Genomic DNA, 14,001 nt, shown 5'->3' with positions numbered 1-14,001 from the left:
AGTTTTCTGTTGTCATTGAACAAGCTGTTCACTGCTGCTTCGCGTTGCTAAAAGCCAGGTGACAGTGAGCGCTGTAGCCTTGGGGGTGTGCAGCTGCGAAGCAGCAGTGGTTTGGAGGGAGGAGGGTATGGAAGGAGCCGCTTTCACTAGCTGCTCTACCAGTTACAGAGGGACGTGGAAGTCTGGAAGGAGCAGAGATCCCCAGAGCCAGTTAAGCCTCAGCTGTTGGTTTGTATTGGAGCACATCTTGAAACACTCGGTTGTGATCAAGCGCATCCTCTGCGCCGGATGCTCCACAACATGTGATCCGAGGGCCGTCTGGGATCGACCCGTTGTCCTCCCTTTTATGTTGGAGATCGCAGGGTTTTTGGAAACAGATTTCCCATAGTCTTGTGCAGGCTAGTTTAGAGCTGCAGGGAAGTGCCTTCATTTGATCATTGCTTCTTTTAAAACATCATTAAATAGCAGCTTTCTCCTGCTCACCAGAGTGGCCCTTTACTTGCTGACACCAGGCAAGGGTGAGGAGCACTGGGAACACAGGAGCACTCTTAAGAAGCCTGTCTGCATCCACACCAGCTCTTTACACGAGTGTCTTCACTAGAGTTGCACTGCACAGCAACAGAGTTGTTGAGGTTTGTTTGGTTTGCTTGAAAGTGGAGCGGTTTTGTAACTATTGATAACTTGTTAGGTAAGCCAAAGTTGATTTAATTTCGGGTATCACCAAGTAAACCAATCACTCTAGGAAATTAGTTGGAAGCATTTGTTTCCTACATATCCAGGGATGGAAAATATAGCAACAGTAGTCGGGGTATACATTTTCTGTGCCAAAGCCCTTTCTGTAACATTCGACATCTGGCTGTATAGGACAGTCCTACCCTGTTTGGTGATTTATTTCATTTCAGTGTATTGGGAATGAATTTTGTTCGTTACACTTTATAATTATACAAAGTGTTATCAGAAGTTACTACTCGGCGACGTTTACTGAGGTAGAGCTTTTGGTTCCGAATGTGCAGCTAGTCAGTTTGCCCTGCTTGCCTTGGCTGGTTTCGCTGTCGGGTTCGGTGTTGCTCACAAGCAGCGATGTTCTCAGCAGCAGAAGCTTGTGTTTGTGTTTCACCCTGATGGCATGCACCCTTTATAACCAGGAGGTGTACAGTGAAAGTAAATGGTATAAAAATCTTTTACACTGGATAATTTTCTCTCTTTACAAACATATTAATGAAGAAAAAGCAGTGATAACTTCTAAGATCAGATTGTTCCATGAAATTATTGAAGTCCTGTTTTCTTCCTGATTTTTGTAAATCAGCTCTGAAGGGCAGAGGGGTGAAACCTCTCTTGCTTTCTGCAAAACATTAGGAACCGTCTGATGCTGATTTGTAAGCAAACAAATGGCAAACTGCTATTTGGTTAATGTAAACTTTTGGATAATGGAAAACTTCATAATATTTTTAAATTTTAGAATAATGAAAGTGACATTTCACTCCCGTGCTTCAAGTAATCATGACAGTAGAAGAGTATTCGCAGAAACTGTTCAGGAGTGTCATGGGAAGGTGTGCGGGAAATTAATTCTCATCCATATACAAAACAGCCTGTAACATTTCATAAGCACTTTGGTTTTCCTGAGTACATTGTACGCTTGGAACCAACCAGAACTGGCTGAAACTGAAGTCTGAACTGCAGGAGAGCTCGGTGCTGAGGCAAAGCCCTGGAAGGGCAGTGGTGCAGCCTGACTGATCCTTCCATCACAAGTTTATGATGTAGTAGTTAAATAGAAAAGTGTACTTCAGTTTTTTAATACATGTTGCTGCAGGTGTTGTTGGTGATGGTGGATTTTTGTGACCGTGCAGGTCCTGCTGGACTCTTGGGTCTTTTTTTTTTTTTTTTTTTCGATTGTACTACTGAAAGGTAGTTTTTTGCATCCAGAATTTCTGTTGTAAGAGTGAAAAGACTACAGCCTTGGTGTCTGTCTTACAGAAAGAATACTGGGTATGCTATTGTATATGTTATATTGCAAGAGTTTACTTGCGTGCTCCTTACAAGGAGAAGATAGTTTTAAGAAATTACATTTCCAAACCCTGAATTCTTTCCCCTGGAGCTCCGCAGCTGTGCTGTGCGGTTGGCTGCAGTGCCTGCGTCAGTGCTGTGTTGCGAGGACTGAGCGTGTCCCTGCGTGAGCTGTGGGGGAGGGGTGTTTGCACCCATAACTTCTGCTGACCAAAATGCAGCCCGCTCTAATTACTGCAGAGAGTGCAGTCTGGGTTGAAAGGGGAACCTGCGGTTTTTGCTGACAGACCTGAGGTACTCGTTGTGTTTAGCACTAGGAATAAAAGAGCCTGCTGAGCTCTCTTGCGTGTGCTTCGAGAGGTGGGTTGGGGCGGAATGGTTTTTCCCTGATGTTTTACTACTGTATTTGCAATGCCGAGGCTGATGCACGTGATTCGTACTGCTGTGTATGCCAAAACATGTGTTCCATAAAATATGAATCCTCAGCATAAATCTTGGCTGATTTGAAGAGAAGTGCCGCCTTGTGTCCTTTTTGAAATTTGAGTAGCGCTCTTTTCCAAGAAGATTAAAAAGATTTGGTTGTTTTTTTTTTTTTTTTGACAGCTCTCCAAAGACTGAAGAATGAACATTTAATGATTAAATCTTGACTGAGAAATGCTCTTGGGATTGGCACAGACTTACGCACAATTAAGTGTGCTCGTGGCTCAAACTGAAGCGTGCAGCCCGTTTTCAGAGCTGACCAGTAGTCATGTTGTTGCACCGTGTCTGCTCGCATCCACGTGAATTCATATCTCTGCATAAAGTATGCAATACTGTTAACAGTTCAGTGGGTCAGAAAAATCAGGAATTAATGAAGTGGATGGCGATTTCTGCTCGCTGTCTAAATTTGTTGTATGTGGTTGTGTCAAGGGGAATGTGCTAGTGGGCTGGCAGCAGTGGGAAGCATAGATTCATGGAAAAATAATAGCAGCCTCTTACAGGGCTAATTTAGCTGAGTGAATAGCAAAAGGATTTAGAAAGGCCAAGGGGCATTCATGGCTCTCAAACTATCCTGTTATTCAGGGCTAAACAGGAGAAAGTCCTTTAGCAGGTGGTAGTCCTATGACTGTGGATGCTATTACAGGAATTCCTACTAAATGATTATTAATAGACAGTTGTGAGTGTTTCAACAGTATAAGCTGATTTGATTACGATGTACCATTTCCTACCGTAAGCTGATTCTGATTTCAGCCTCCCCCTCCAAAAAAAGCACAGCTGAAACAAATACCCTGCTAAAAGTCAGCATTTCTTGCTAGCATTTTGCTTACAGAAAAGGGAAAACACCCCAAACTACATTGTATGGCACCAGCCTCAGCCACATTTGTCTCAAATATTTTAACCAGCTAATCCACACCTGGAACATGGGCCTCTAAAATTTGAGGAAGAAATAAAATTTTTTGGGGAGGGAGGAGTATGAGTTATTAAGCAAAAAATAGCCACTTAAGTGGAGCAGTAGCAAAAGTGACATATTCTTTTTAAAACAAAGAAAACCCACCAAACCACCAGAGGGAATATGTTTTTAGGAAAATATGTTGATGGTTGTTCGCATGCTTTATGTTCCTGATGGGATGTTGCCATTTTAAGCACGGATAGAGCTGTTGGGTGCTGGGTGGTGGTCTGCAGAGAGATTTTCCTGGCTGCCCTGTGCCTTGTGCTGCAGAGCTCTGGCTCCGGCTGCTTTTTGGGTTAGCGCCGCTCGTGCAATGTGGCTTCAATAGCAGCGTTACTGTTAACTGCAGCATTATTTTTAAAATAGTATTTATACGGGAAGGAGCTAACTTGCATTCTGCATGTGAACATGGCTGTGGAGGGGGAAATGTTAACTTTCATCCTCTGTATTTTTTTAGAAATGACCTCATGACAAAGCTTGCTGTTACACAGCTCAGTTTACTGCTGGGTTATGAAGACTGAGTTTACAAAAACTGTTGGGCTGTGAAGTGGCACAGTGTGATGGTATTTGCTGTGGTTTGGGATTTTACAAGGCTGAGGAGCGCGTACTGAAAAATCTTCTACTTTTCAGACTTCGCCTTTTTGGAGGACAGGCTGTTAATAATGACAGTACCTGCTTTCAGAAAGTTTTGGGATTTTTTAATCCACCATTTCTTCTTGAAGTATTGGAATTCAGTTGTGATCTATTTAAAATGGGTAGATATTTGTGGCACAGAATGCATTTTTTTAGGAAAATGAAAGCTGCTGGGAGGCAGGCTTGTTTCTTCAAAGCTTTCTCTGTCAGTTCTACTGGATGTGTTGTTGCTCCTGGATAGCATCCTGCTGTGTCCTTTCCAGAGGGCTGCTGTTAAAAGTTTTAATGTTTTGGGTCTTTTAATGGTTATTGTTACAATCACTGAAACCCCACTCAAACTGAATATCAGCCAGCCTGCAAGAATGCAAATGCTTAGTTCCTTTTTGTGGATTTGCACCTGCAGAAGGAATGGGGGTTAAAGAGGCGCTTGCCTGGTGGTTGCATCCCCCAGAAACAGCCTCTCCTCCAGCATGTCCCCAGCTCCTGGAACGGTGTGGTGTGGCTCTGCAGCTGGGATGGCTCAGCGCGTGGTGTGTGAGCCAGTGTCTCCTGTGTACGTGAATTACATTTGTCACAGCACAGGTGTGGTGTGCTGGGGGTACAGAACATCCAGAGGCAGGGGGGAGTTGGTGTTTCCCTCTCGAGGACATCTGTTTGGTTTGTGCTTTGGGAGGCAAGAAAACTGTGTGCTTCACCAAACATGCCACTGGCGCTGGGCTGTTTGCTCATGATTTTACAGCTGAAAACAAACTGAACAGAAAAATTAACTGCTGGTTGTCTAAAGGAGGAGGTGCCACCAAGCTGAGGACTTTGGTGTTTGTAGGAGCTCCTTTCCTGTGATAGGAAGTGTCCTGCTGAGACACTTGGGGAGAGGGACCTGGAGGGATGCTCGCCCTGTGCCCGGTGTGCCTGCTCCTGCCCAGGCAGCAGCCCCTGCACGCACCCCTCCAGTGGCAGCACACCTCCCTACCCCTTCGTTTGCGATGAGCTGCCTTGCGTGGGCTTGGAGAAGCTGCCAGGACAAGGGGTGCCAGTGGCCCCGGCCCGGGGGGGACGTTGCAGGTAGCCCCTGCCTCTTGGCTGGCCCCGGGGAGCCCTCATGTGCCTGTTGCTCGCTGTGCCCTTTTGCTGTCCTCCCCCCCCCTCGCTCCCGAGTGCAAGGTTTGTCGCTGACACAGAGGATTTTCTCATGGGACGGGAGAGGCCGTGGTGCTTTAGTGCTCCCAAAAATAATTTGGAAGGGAATCTGCAGCTTGTTAAAGGCAGGTGTTCTCGTGTCTCTTGTGAAGGTGTCCTAAAGGATTATCTGCGAGAGCTACCCTCTCCCCTGATAACCAAGCAGCTCTACGAAGCGGTGTTGGATGCCATGGTGAAAAATCCCTTGAAAATGACAGCAAGTGGTTGTGAGAATGACCCGAGTGACTCTGAGCACACAGCAGCCCTTCTGGATTGCCTGCCAGATGTTGAGAAGGTGAGCGGTATTAGAGGGTTCAAGTAAATTGCATGCTTCAGAAAATAAAGGAACATTTTCACGCTGGAGATGGAATGTGTCAAAATGTGTACACCTATTTGGTGACTTAACAGTCCACTTGGATTTTTGATGCCCCACGTCTTTGAGAATACTTCCATGCTGTGATTAATTGGAAGGTCTGCATCGCTGGATTTACTCCAGATTGCATTTTATATTGTCCTGTAAAACTGAATGAAAAGCTGCGATTGCTACTTTTACATTGCTCGATTGAAGATTATTCCTGTGTGTTGTCCTGCTCCGTTTCTGTGAAGGTCTCCGATGTATGTACGCTGTAATTACATGGACAAATGCATTCCTCTTTCCTAAATACGTGCAATAAAGCCTTCACTTCCCATACAGTGTAAATGTGCTGTTACGTGCCAGATTCACCTCCGTGCAAAACCACAGCCCGTTTCTGGGGTGAGAAAACACGAGTACCTGGAAATTACCTGGAAGCTTGTTCTGATGCTGAGGTCATATTGAGGGTTTCTTTATTTTCTGATGTGCCTGGGTCATCTGTGCAGCTGCTGCAGCTTCTCTCCCTTCCCTGATGTCCCCTTTCCACTGTGAGAAAACTCATCCATGTAAAACTGAGGTCAGGCAAGAAACAAGCTGAATTTTACCAGAAAGGCTGTCTTAATTAGTCTGCTTTGGGATGGTCTAGTACAGCTTCTCTAATTCAGCATTTAAATGTTCCATTGATGGGTGCTGGTAGAAAAACCGTAGCGATCAGCTTTGATCTTGCCCCTCCAGAGCAGTGACATTAGGATGTCAACACCCCCTTTGTCTAAGTGTTTTGTTTCCTGAGTGGTATTTTGTTCTTTTAGGCTACCCTGAAGATGCTGTTGGATCACCTGAAGCTGGTGGCTTCTTACCACGAAGTGAATAAGATGACATGCCAGAATTTAGCTGTGTGCTTTGGGCCTGTGTTGCTGAGCCAGAGGCAGGAGACCACCAACCATAACAACAGAGTCTTCACGGACTCAGAAGAGCTTGCTAGTGCCCTGGACTTCAAAAAACATATAGAGGTTCTTCACTATTTACTCCAGCTGTGGCCAGGTACGCTTTCATGAATCTGATCGAGGGAAAATGTCAAACCACTACTGTATGCTTTTACTGTGTGACAGTCTATGTTAATTCACAGGATGACTGAGCAGCATCGGAGTTCTTAAAACATGTGGTACTATGACATCACCTATTAATCTAAAGAAATTATGACAATTTTATAATCTACTCTTTGTATTTGGTCACTTTGTTTAATGGGAAGTTTGTCGTTTCAGTTGCTTTCTTACCAGATGGCAGAGTTTGAGTATGTTAGAAATGGTGATGAGTATTTTATGTGAGTAAAGACACTGGAAAAAACAAACTTAGTGACAGTAAGGTTTCCGCATCTGAATTAAGTGGTTTGGGGATGGATTTTATTTTTTTTTTCATTGTGCGCCCCCGATTTGACCATTCCAGTTTATCTGTGTATGGAATTCATTAGTTGTTTGGTCCCTAAGATACCTGAAGGGTTACTTTATTTCTGCCCTTGTAATTTGGCAGAGCTGGAACATCCTTACAGTAAGACCTGTGCAAATTCTAGTTGTTTTTGCAGAGCTTTGTATAAGGAAAAATGTTTTTAAAACAAAATGCAACAGAAGACCCAAATGAAACAAACCACAAAACCCAGAGTAAAATACTCTTAAGTACCTTTTAGCTCCCGCTTCCGAACTTGAGAGGTTATGTGCTTTTGCACGATTTGGGGTCAGTTCTCGCTAACAAGGGAAGTGAAATTCTAATCTTCCTAATAAAATAAAGTAGAAGTGAAGGTAAATATTTCTGCTAAGATTTAAGATGGGAAATGATTGCCCAGTATTCATGTTTCCCCTGGTATTCAGAGAGGCGTAAGTGGGAATAGTCGGGACGACATCTGGAGCCCTGGGTTTCAGCCTGCAGGGAACTCCCCGGCGTCGCTGCCGGACCACAGCCTTCTCTTGCACAAGCGCTGCCTGAAGTCGGAGCTGGCAAACGTGTAGCAGCTCTTCAGTTAACGGGGGGAGTTTGAGGGTCATGCTGCGAAACGACTTAATATTGGATCTAATGAGTTTAGTTTTGTTTTCGGGTAGTCTTTGGCCAAGCAGTGGAAGGCTACCTAACCATGCAGAAGAGGGGTCTGCTGTGCTCTGCTGTGGCTTCTTCCTTTTTCACAGTGGTCTGGCTAACTGGTGCGGGGAACTGAGCTGTTTGGTAACTTGAAGAACTTAATATCCACTTCTCAAATCTAAGCAGTGTAAACCCTTTAATTCTTGAGGCTAAGAGAAGATTCAGCTCATCTAAACAGCTTCTCAGTTGTTCCCTTTTGTAACACAATGATTGCTTCTGGGAAACCGTGGCATTTCTGCACCAGCTGATGTGTGAAATGGAATTACAGTTAATCTAAGTGAACAATACGTATGATTTTGTTTGGTTTTAAATTTATTTTATTTTTCTTTGAAGAGGTCTGCTTTTTGTGGGAGACCTGGGGTCACCTGGGAAACATGGAGGGTCGTGAAGGGCCTGACTTGGCAATACTGCATTGGAGCCAGCTGGGTGGGCTCTGCTGCTCGGTGTTGAGGACACAAAATATTCCCCAATGCATTTAAACAGTGTTTGGGAAGAGGCTCCCCGCTCCAGCATCCCCTCTGTTGCAAATATTATAAAGAGCAATTGCCATTCTTAGCTAGGTGGTTCTAGAAGCATTGTATTCTGGAGGGCCCAGGAAGGGCTCCTGACATGTAAGCATGCATTGGCAAAGACCTATATCTGGCAGATTCTATACAATAATGAAAAAAACCCCAAGCAACCACCTGTCTGGATTTGTTGTCTATTCCTAGACATGAGGTATAAATGAGTGTGCACTAGCAGACAAAGTGCAGGATAGTCATGTGAATGTGTAGTCTTTGTCTTACCAGTTCGTAATCAAACTATGCAAGATACATGAGCTTGCTGTTAATTAAACAGGGTTTTGTGATTACAAAAAAAGTAGAGGAATCTGCGCTGTATTGTTACACAGGTCATCTTAACAGTCTCTGCTCTACTTAGCCAGCAATATTTGTTAGTTTTTTATCTAGAGGTGTTTTTTAAAAATTTGTAAGGTGGGTTTTTTTGAGGTCTTTTTGGTTTGGTTTGGTTTTTATTTTCATTATGAGAGAGAAAACTTTATTCAGAAGGTTTAATCCTTTCTTGGGTAAAACTATGAGGTATCAGGACAAGTGAAGTAAATACCAAAGAGTTGACTGTGAGCTCACTTGACCAGCCCAGCATAGTTGCCAGGTTTATGAATAGCCCCCTGAGGTCTTTCAGGTGCTTGAACGTTTCTTGCGGTATATCAGGTTATCGGATACTGATTAGTTAAAAGAATATTCTGGGCAAGACAGTATTTCGGCCATCGTGGGCTGCTATGTCATTCCTCTTACAGCTGTTTGCACCCAGGGGGTATCACTAGGCTCCTTCCTACTGCCACAAACCTCGCTGGTGAGAGCTGCTGTGAATCGGGGCGTGCTGCTGGTTAAGGGTCGGTGAGCCCCTGCGCCTGCCCCCGTCGCTTAGCAGTGGGAAAGGTGAGTTTGGGGAGAAAAGTCAGTGTAGACAACTAGTGTACTGGAGCGAAAGTCTCGGTTGTGTTGTCTAATTACAAGCAAACTATTATAAATCAGCTTACAGGCATGGGAAATCAGGCACTGCCAGCCACTGCCCTGGTGTTCGTTCAGCTGAGCGGGTGAGTTGCTTTCCAGCACTCGGGTGCAGGTGCTGGAAGGATGTCACCGGCAGGACAGCTTGAAGAGCTGCTTGTGGGCGATGTAAATGGCAATACTTTTAACATTTTTTCCATACTCTGCTGACCTGCTGGTGGCTGTGCCCTGGAGTCACCTCCTGTAACAGCTGACCCTGCAGCCATGGCACATACACGCTGGCCACGCTCACGGTCAGCGCTGCTGGGGTGCTGCCGGCGGCTGGCTCTGCTTGCTGCAGCCTCACAGAAACCTCCTTTGCCTGAAAATAAGAGCAAGATGGAGAGTTGGTTTGACATACTGTGCAGCTTCATGGTGGGCTTGAGGCGATTGAGGCTTGTGCTCCCTAGTCAGCTGCAGCTGGGCAGCCCCAAAGCTGCTGACCACCAAAAATGAAAAGCAGCTTTCAGTCAGGTCAGTGAGCCTGCACAGGAGGGAGGGGGGGAACACGGGTGGAGGAAGGGGAAGACCAAGAGCTGTCTGGGCAGCAGTAACTGCACAGGAGCTAATCCTGAAACCCTGGGCATGGTTTATGGCATGGCTGCTGTAGGGAGCAAAAGCAGGTAGGTGTACCTCTGCCCACAGGGAGCACACACCGCTGTAGAGGGGGCAGGAGTAGGGTTACCAGTAGTGTTTTCCTTCACCTTGAAGAGCAAGCCAAACACTATCCCTTGGTGTGCAAGAACTGTGCAGGACATTGTGCTAAAAGGGAGGTAAAACAGGAATGCAGAGATGTGAAGCAGGTGAGCACCATACAGTGTAAACAGAGCAGTTGGACCCAACAGAAGGGTTGCAGTCAGGTCCCTTACATTTAATCTTCTGTAGATTGAGACAGCTTGATAATCAACACGTTGTGCAATACTTCAGTTTCCGTATTTTTCCAATGGAAAACAAATAGTCCTTGTTAGGTTAGACCATGTAATACTGGCAAGTTATTGTTAACCCATGGCCCTCCTTCTTAACGGAGCATAGTCTGAACAGAAGAGCTTTTGTTACAGCGAGGGGAGTGGGGGCAGAGCAGTGGTAGTTATTGCATGTTGCTTGCAAGAAGTAAAGTAAGACTAAAATCCCCTGGAGAGACCTGTAAAGCAGACCCAGAAAGAGAAGCATTGGGCACGTCTCAGGACTGAGCCTTTGTGTGTGTGTGCGTGTGTGCAAGGAGAGACTGAACTGCACGGGTTTGCGTGCGCTGCTTTTTCAGCGGTGAATGGGAATAGAAAATCTCTGCTGCTAATTACAAGAGGTAATGGTCTGTATAAAAGCAAAAAAAGCTTTGCAGCTCAGATGCTTAATAAGCAAGGTGGGTAAAAATATTTGTACTGTTTGCCATAGGAAGCCGGTAACAGTGGAGGAGGCTTAGTAACTCACAGTGTATAATCGTGAGCTCAGGTAACATTGCCATCGAACCTGTTTGAGTCTATGTCCGACACGGGGTTGTGGCTGCTTAGAAAAGTTAATGCAAATGAGCTTCTCTAATAGCGCAGAACGTTAGGGCAAAAGAGAAGTGCAAGAGTTCAACTCTTGGTGTGTCTTCAGCTTCTCTAGGTGTTTCTCAGTGGTATTTTTGTGTTTTAACCTCTTTTGCTGTGCCTGCTTTCTGTTACTCCTTTAGCCTGGACAAAGCGTGCGAGCTGAGCTGTTTGCTTGTCTTTGACCCAGAGCCGGATGGTGATTAACTTGTGCAGTGAATTTAATCGGTGCTCTTGGAGTTTCTACTTTTGGACAGGCTTCTCTGTTGCAATTTGAATCTGGCATGAGTCTTGAAAACTGAGCTTTTATGGTAGTTTTTCTAATTATTTTATATCAAACAGTGGCAGAAAATGTAGCAGTGGAATGTATTGGCTGTAAGCTTGCATGTATTCATGCATGCTGTTACCGTGTGACATCAAGGGAGGACAGTGGACATCTGTCATGGACTTTTCTTGTTGCGGCACGGGTTCGGTCCTGACTAGTTTAACTTCTCTCTTCTAGTACATCACTGGCCTGCAAAAGATCCAGCACATCTGAATGCATTTCCCGAGCACACATCCTCCCAGAATTACCTGAGACCCAAGAGGCAGAGACCTCAGATGCTGAATCTAAGCGGTACCGAGATGTCTGGGGTGCTCAGACCAAGGCCAGCAGGTCTGGACAGCCCATCAAGCAACCGCTATGCTGGAGACTGGAGTAGCTGTGGGGAGAACTACTTCTTAAACCCGAAAGACTGCCTGAGTGAAGCAGACTATGACGACGTCCCTTCGGAAGATACAGAGAGCGGGGATGACAGCAGCAAAGCCGAGGAGTTGGATGCCCCAGTGGGACAGGTGCCACCGGTCCCCAGGGAGCACGCCTTCCAGAGCTATTTGACAATGCAAGCAATAGACTCCGCCGTGGATCACAGAGCAAACCTCAAAGACCTGCAGGAAAGTATTGATACTCTGATAGGAAACCTGGAAAGGGAACTCAACAAAAACAAACTAAATATGAGTTACTAGATCCTGTCCTGCATGATGCTGCCTCCTCACGCCTCCGTGCCCCGCTTCAGGCTTCCCACAGCGGTGCGAGGAGTGACAGTGCCCCTGGACACCTTGTAAGGCCACCTTGCGTTAACACATTTTAAGCCATTCCGTTACGTTGCTGCCCCTTGGTTAGAAGGTGTTGGCCTGATTCAGGTGTTTGGAGGCAAAGCTTAGCGACTGTGAGGTAATTCCACATAGTGGCATCTCTCCCTGAAAACACGGTGCACTTAGGTGGTGTGGGCAACACCTGGGGGAGGGTGAAGCAATGTCTCTGCTGTCAGCGGTAGCAGAACTCCTCATTCCTGAAATCCTGGCTCCGGTACAGATGTTCCTCTTTGGCAGAGGATGAACGCTGCTTGGCCTCAGTTTTGCAGCATGGACTTCGGATAGACTTGTTTTACTGTATATGCAATGGCTGCTATGAAAAATGCTTTATATATATATATATAAAAAATATTTATATATGAAGTTTTAATTGTACAAATATTAACGTATTCCTGCATTAACACTTTTCAGTAATAATTTAAACAAGCAAAAATTAAATATTTTTCTAACCTTGTTTGTATATATCTGTGTATAAATGTGCATGTGTCTGTCTGTAGCCACCTTTGGACAGGGGAGGTCTCTCAGAATTATGAAATGTCCCTGTTTCTAGGAAGACGTGTTCAGTGATGCCAGGATGAAGTTACCCCTTGGGTAACAGAGTGTTTGATTTACGCACAGAAACACAGCCAGAGAGAAAGCAGGGTGAATGATTAATATAAATGACCTTGTGTGTTGCAGGGGCATCGGTTTGCAGGTGTTGACTATTAACTTTCTCTCTCACAGACACCCCCCCTTCTCATTTCCACCCCCCCCCCCTTTTTTTTTTGTTTGTTGGGTTTTTTTCCTCCATGGTTTTTCTTATATATAAAGAAGGTTTGGAAGGTATTTACTTCTAAAAATAAATGGTTCTTGTTTGTCCTTGTGACCTATTAAATTATTTGATACTTATTTTCTTTCCCCTTCAGAGTTTTATGTTATTTTTGTTGAGGTACCGCTGTCTGGCTGCTGGTAGTTAAATGTTCAAGCCCTCTCTGAAGGGCTTTGGCTCCGGAGATGCAGGATTCAAATTCTTTACCAAGGCAGTTACTTTTTTTCTCTTGAGTTGTTTTTTTGGTTTTTGGGTTTTTTTTTAAATCTCCCAAAAATAGAAACCTGAGTTGTTCCATGAGGTTCGGTGAGTTGAGTGATGTTACTCCTGGGGAGTTTGGGTTGGATTGCAGTTCACTGTGACCTTACTAAATTCTGCTATCACCATCTCGGATCTGTAGTCCTTTATGGTGAGCAGTTAAATTTTTCGTGTTACTGAAACACATTCTTGGTTTAATTAAAAATAGTTACCAAATCATACACGGATGTTTCGATAGTCCCTTTAACCAAAAGGCGATACAGAGCCATTCCTTGTACTTCACGGGTCACCCCTGTGAGGAAGGGGGCACTGGGGCGGCGGGGGAAGAGGGTGGTGTGTTTTGAGAGGACGAACACCCAGTCACTCTCAGCCGGCTGGGCAGAACTTAATTCTCCTCATCTTTTTGGTACGATGTTGGCATCCCGCCATGGCTTTCCGTTCACCCTGTGGGTAAGTGCTTTTCTGCTAACCCGTACTTCCTTATATTGCTTAATTGAAGAGTTATTTATTTACAGTAGTAAGGAATTAAGAATCGCTATGGCATACTTCACCCCTCTTTTCTAAGGAATTATTTTAGCATGGTTTCAAATGGTTTATTCAATCTCATTAATTTATTTTTTATGTGTTAAAAGATGCAAAACAATTATTGCAATATAATGATAATGTACGAAAATGTAAATTTAACCTGAAGCATTTATCAATAAATCGATGTATTTTTTTAAACTTTTATACCTACAGAATGTGCATACATTTTAAACTATAAATTTAAATTCTAAATAAAATTTGAATTAAGAACAAAATTTGCCTAAGCCTAGTTAGTGCTTATTTAAACCTGTCTGAGCTGGTCCCATCCATTTGCACAGGCTGCACATGTGAATTAATCATGTGAATTAATTCCATAAAGACATTGAGCTTCTCAGAAGATGCTTTGTTCTATTGTCATTTCTAGATTGAGCCAGCATTTCAGTTACGTAATTTAAAAGAACACCAGGCCACTACTTAAT

At 44.5% G+C, this 14,001-nt stretch overlaps 1 protein-coding gene across 1 annotated transcript in view; it reads left to right on the top strand.

Annotated features, from left to right (window-relative positions):
- SYDE2 (synapse defective Rho GTPase homolog 2) overlaps nt 1–12,385 on the top strand; it is a 29,374-nt gene extending 16,989 nt beyond the window's left edge. Inside the window, exons 5-7 of the mRNA XM_080406730.1 lie at nt 5,356–5,537; nt 6,404–6,635; nt 11,300–12,385. Of these exons, the coding sequence (XP_080262856.1) occupies nt 5,356–5,537; nt 6,404–6,635; nt 11,300–11,802 (917 nt within the window). The 3' untranslated portion in view covers nt 11,803–12,385. The remainder of the gene's footprint in view (nt 1–5,355; nt 5,538–6,403; nt 6,636–11,299) is intronic.
- The last annotated feature ends 1,616 nt before the right edge of the window (nt 12,386–14,001 follow it).

This window comes from Falco punctatus (assembly GCF_963210335.1).
Source record: "Falco punctatus genome assembly, chromosome: 11".
Taxonomy (NCBI): domain Eukaryota; kingdom Metazoa; phylum Chordata; class Aves; order Falconiformes; family Falconidae; genus Falco; species Falco punctatus.
Note: the sequence above shows the minus strand (reverse complement) of the source record. Positions and strands in the feature narration are given on the sequence as shown.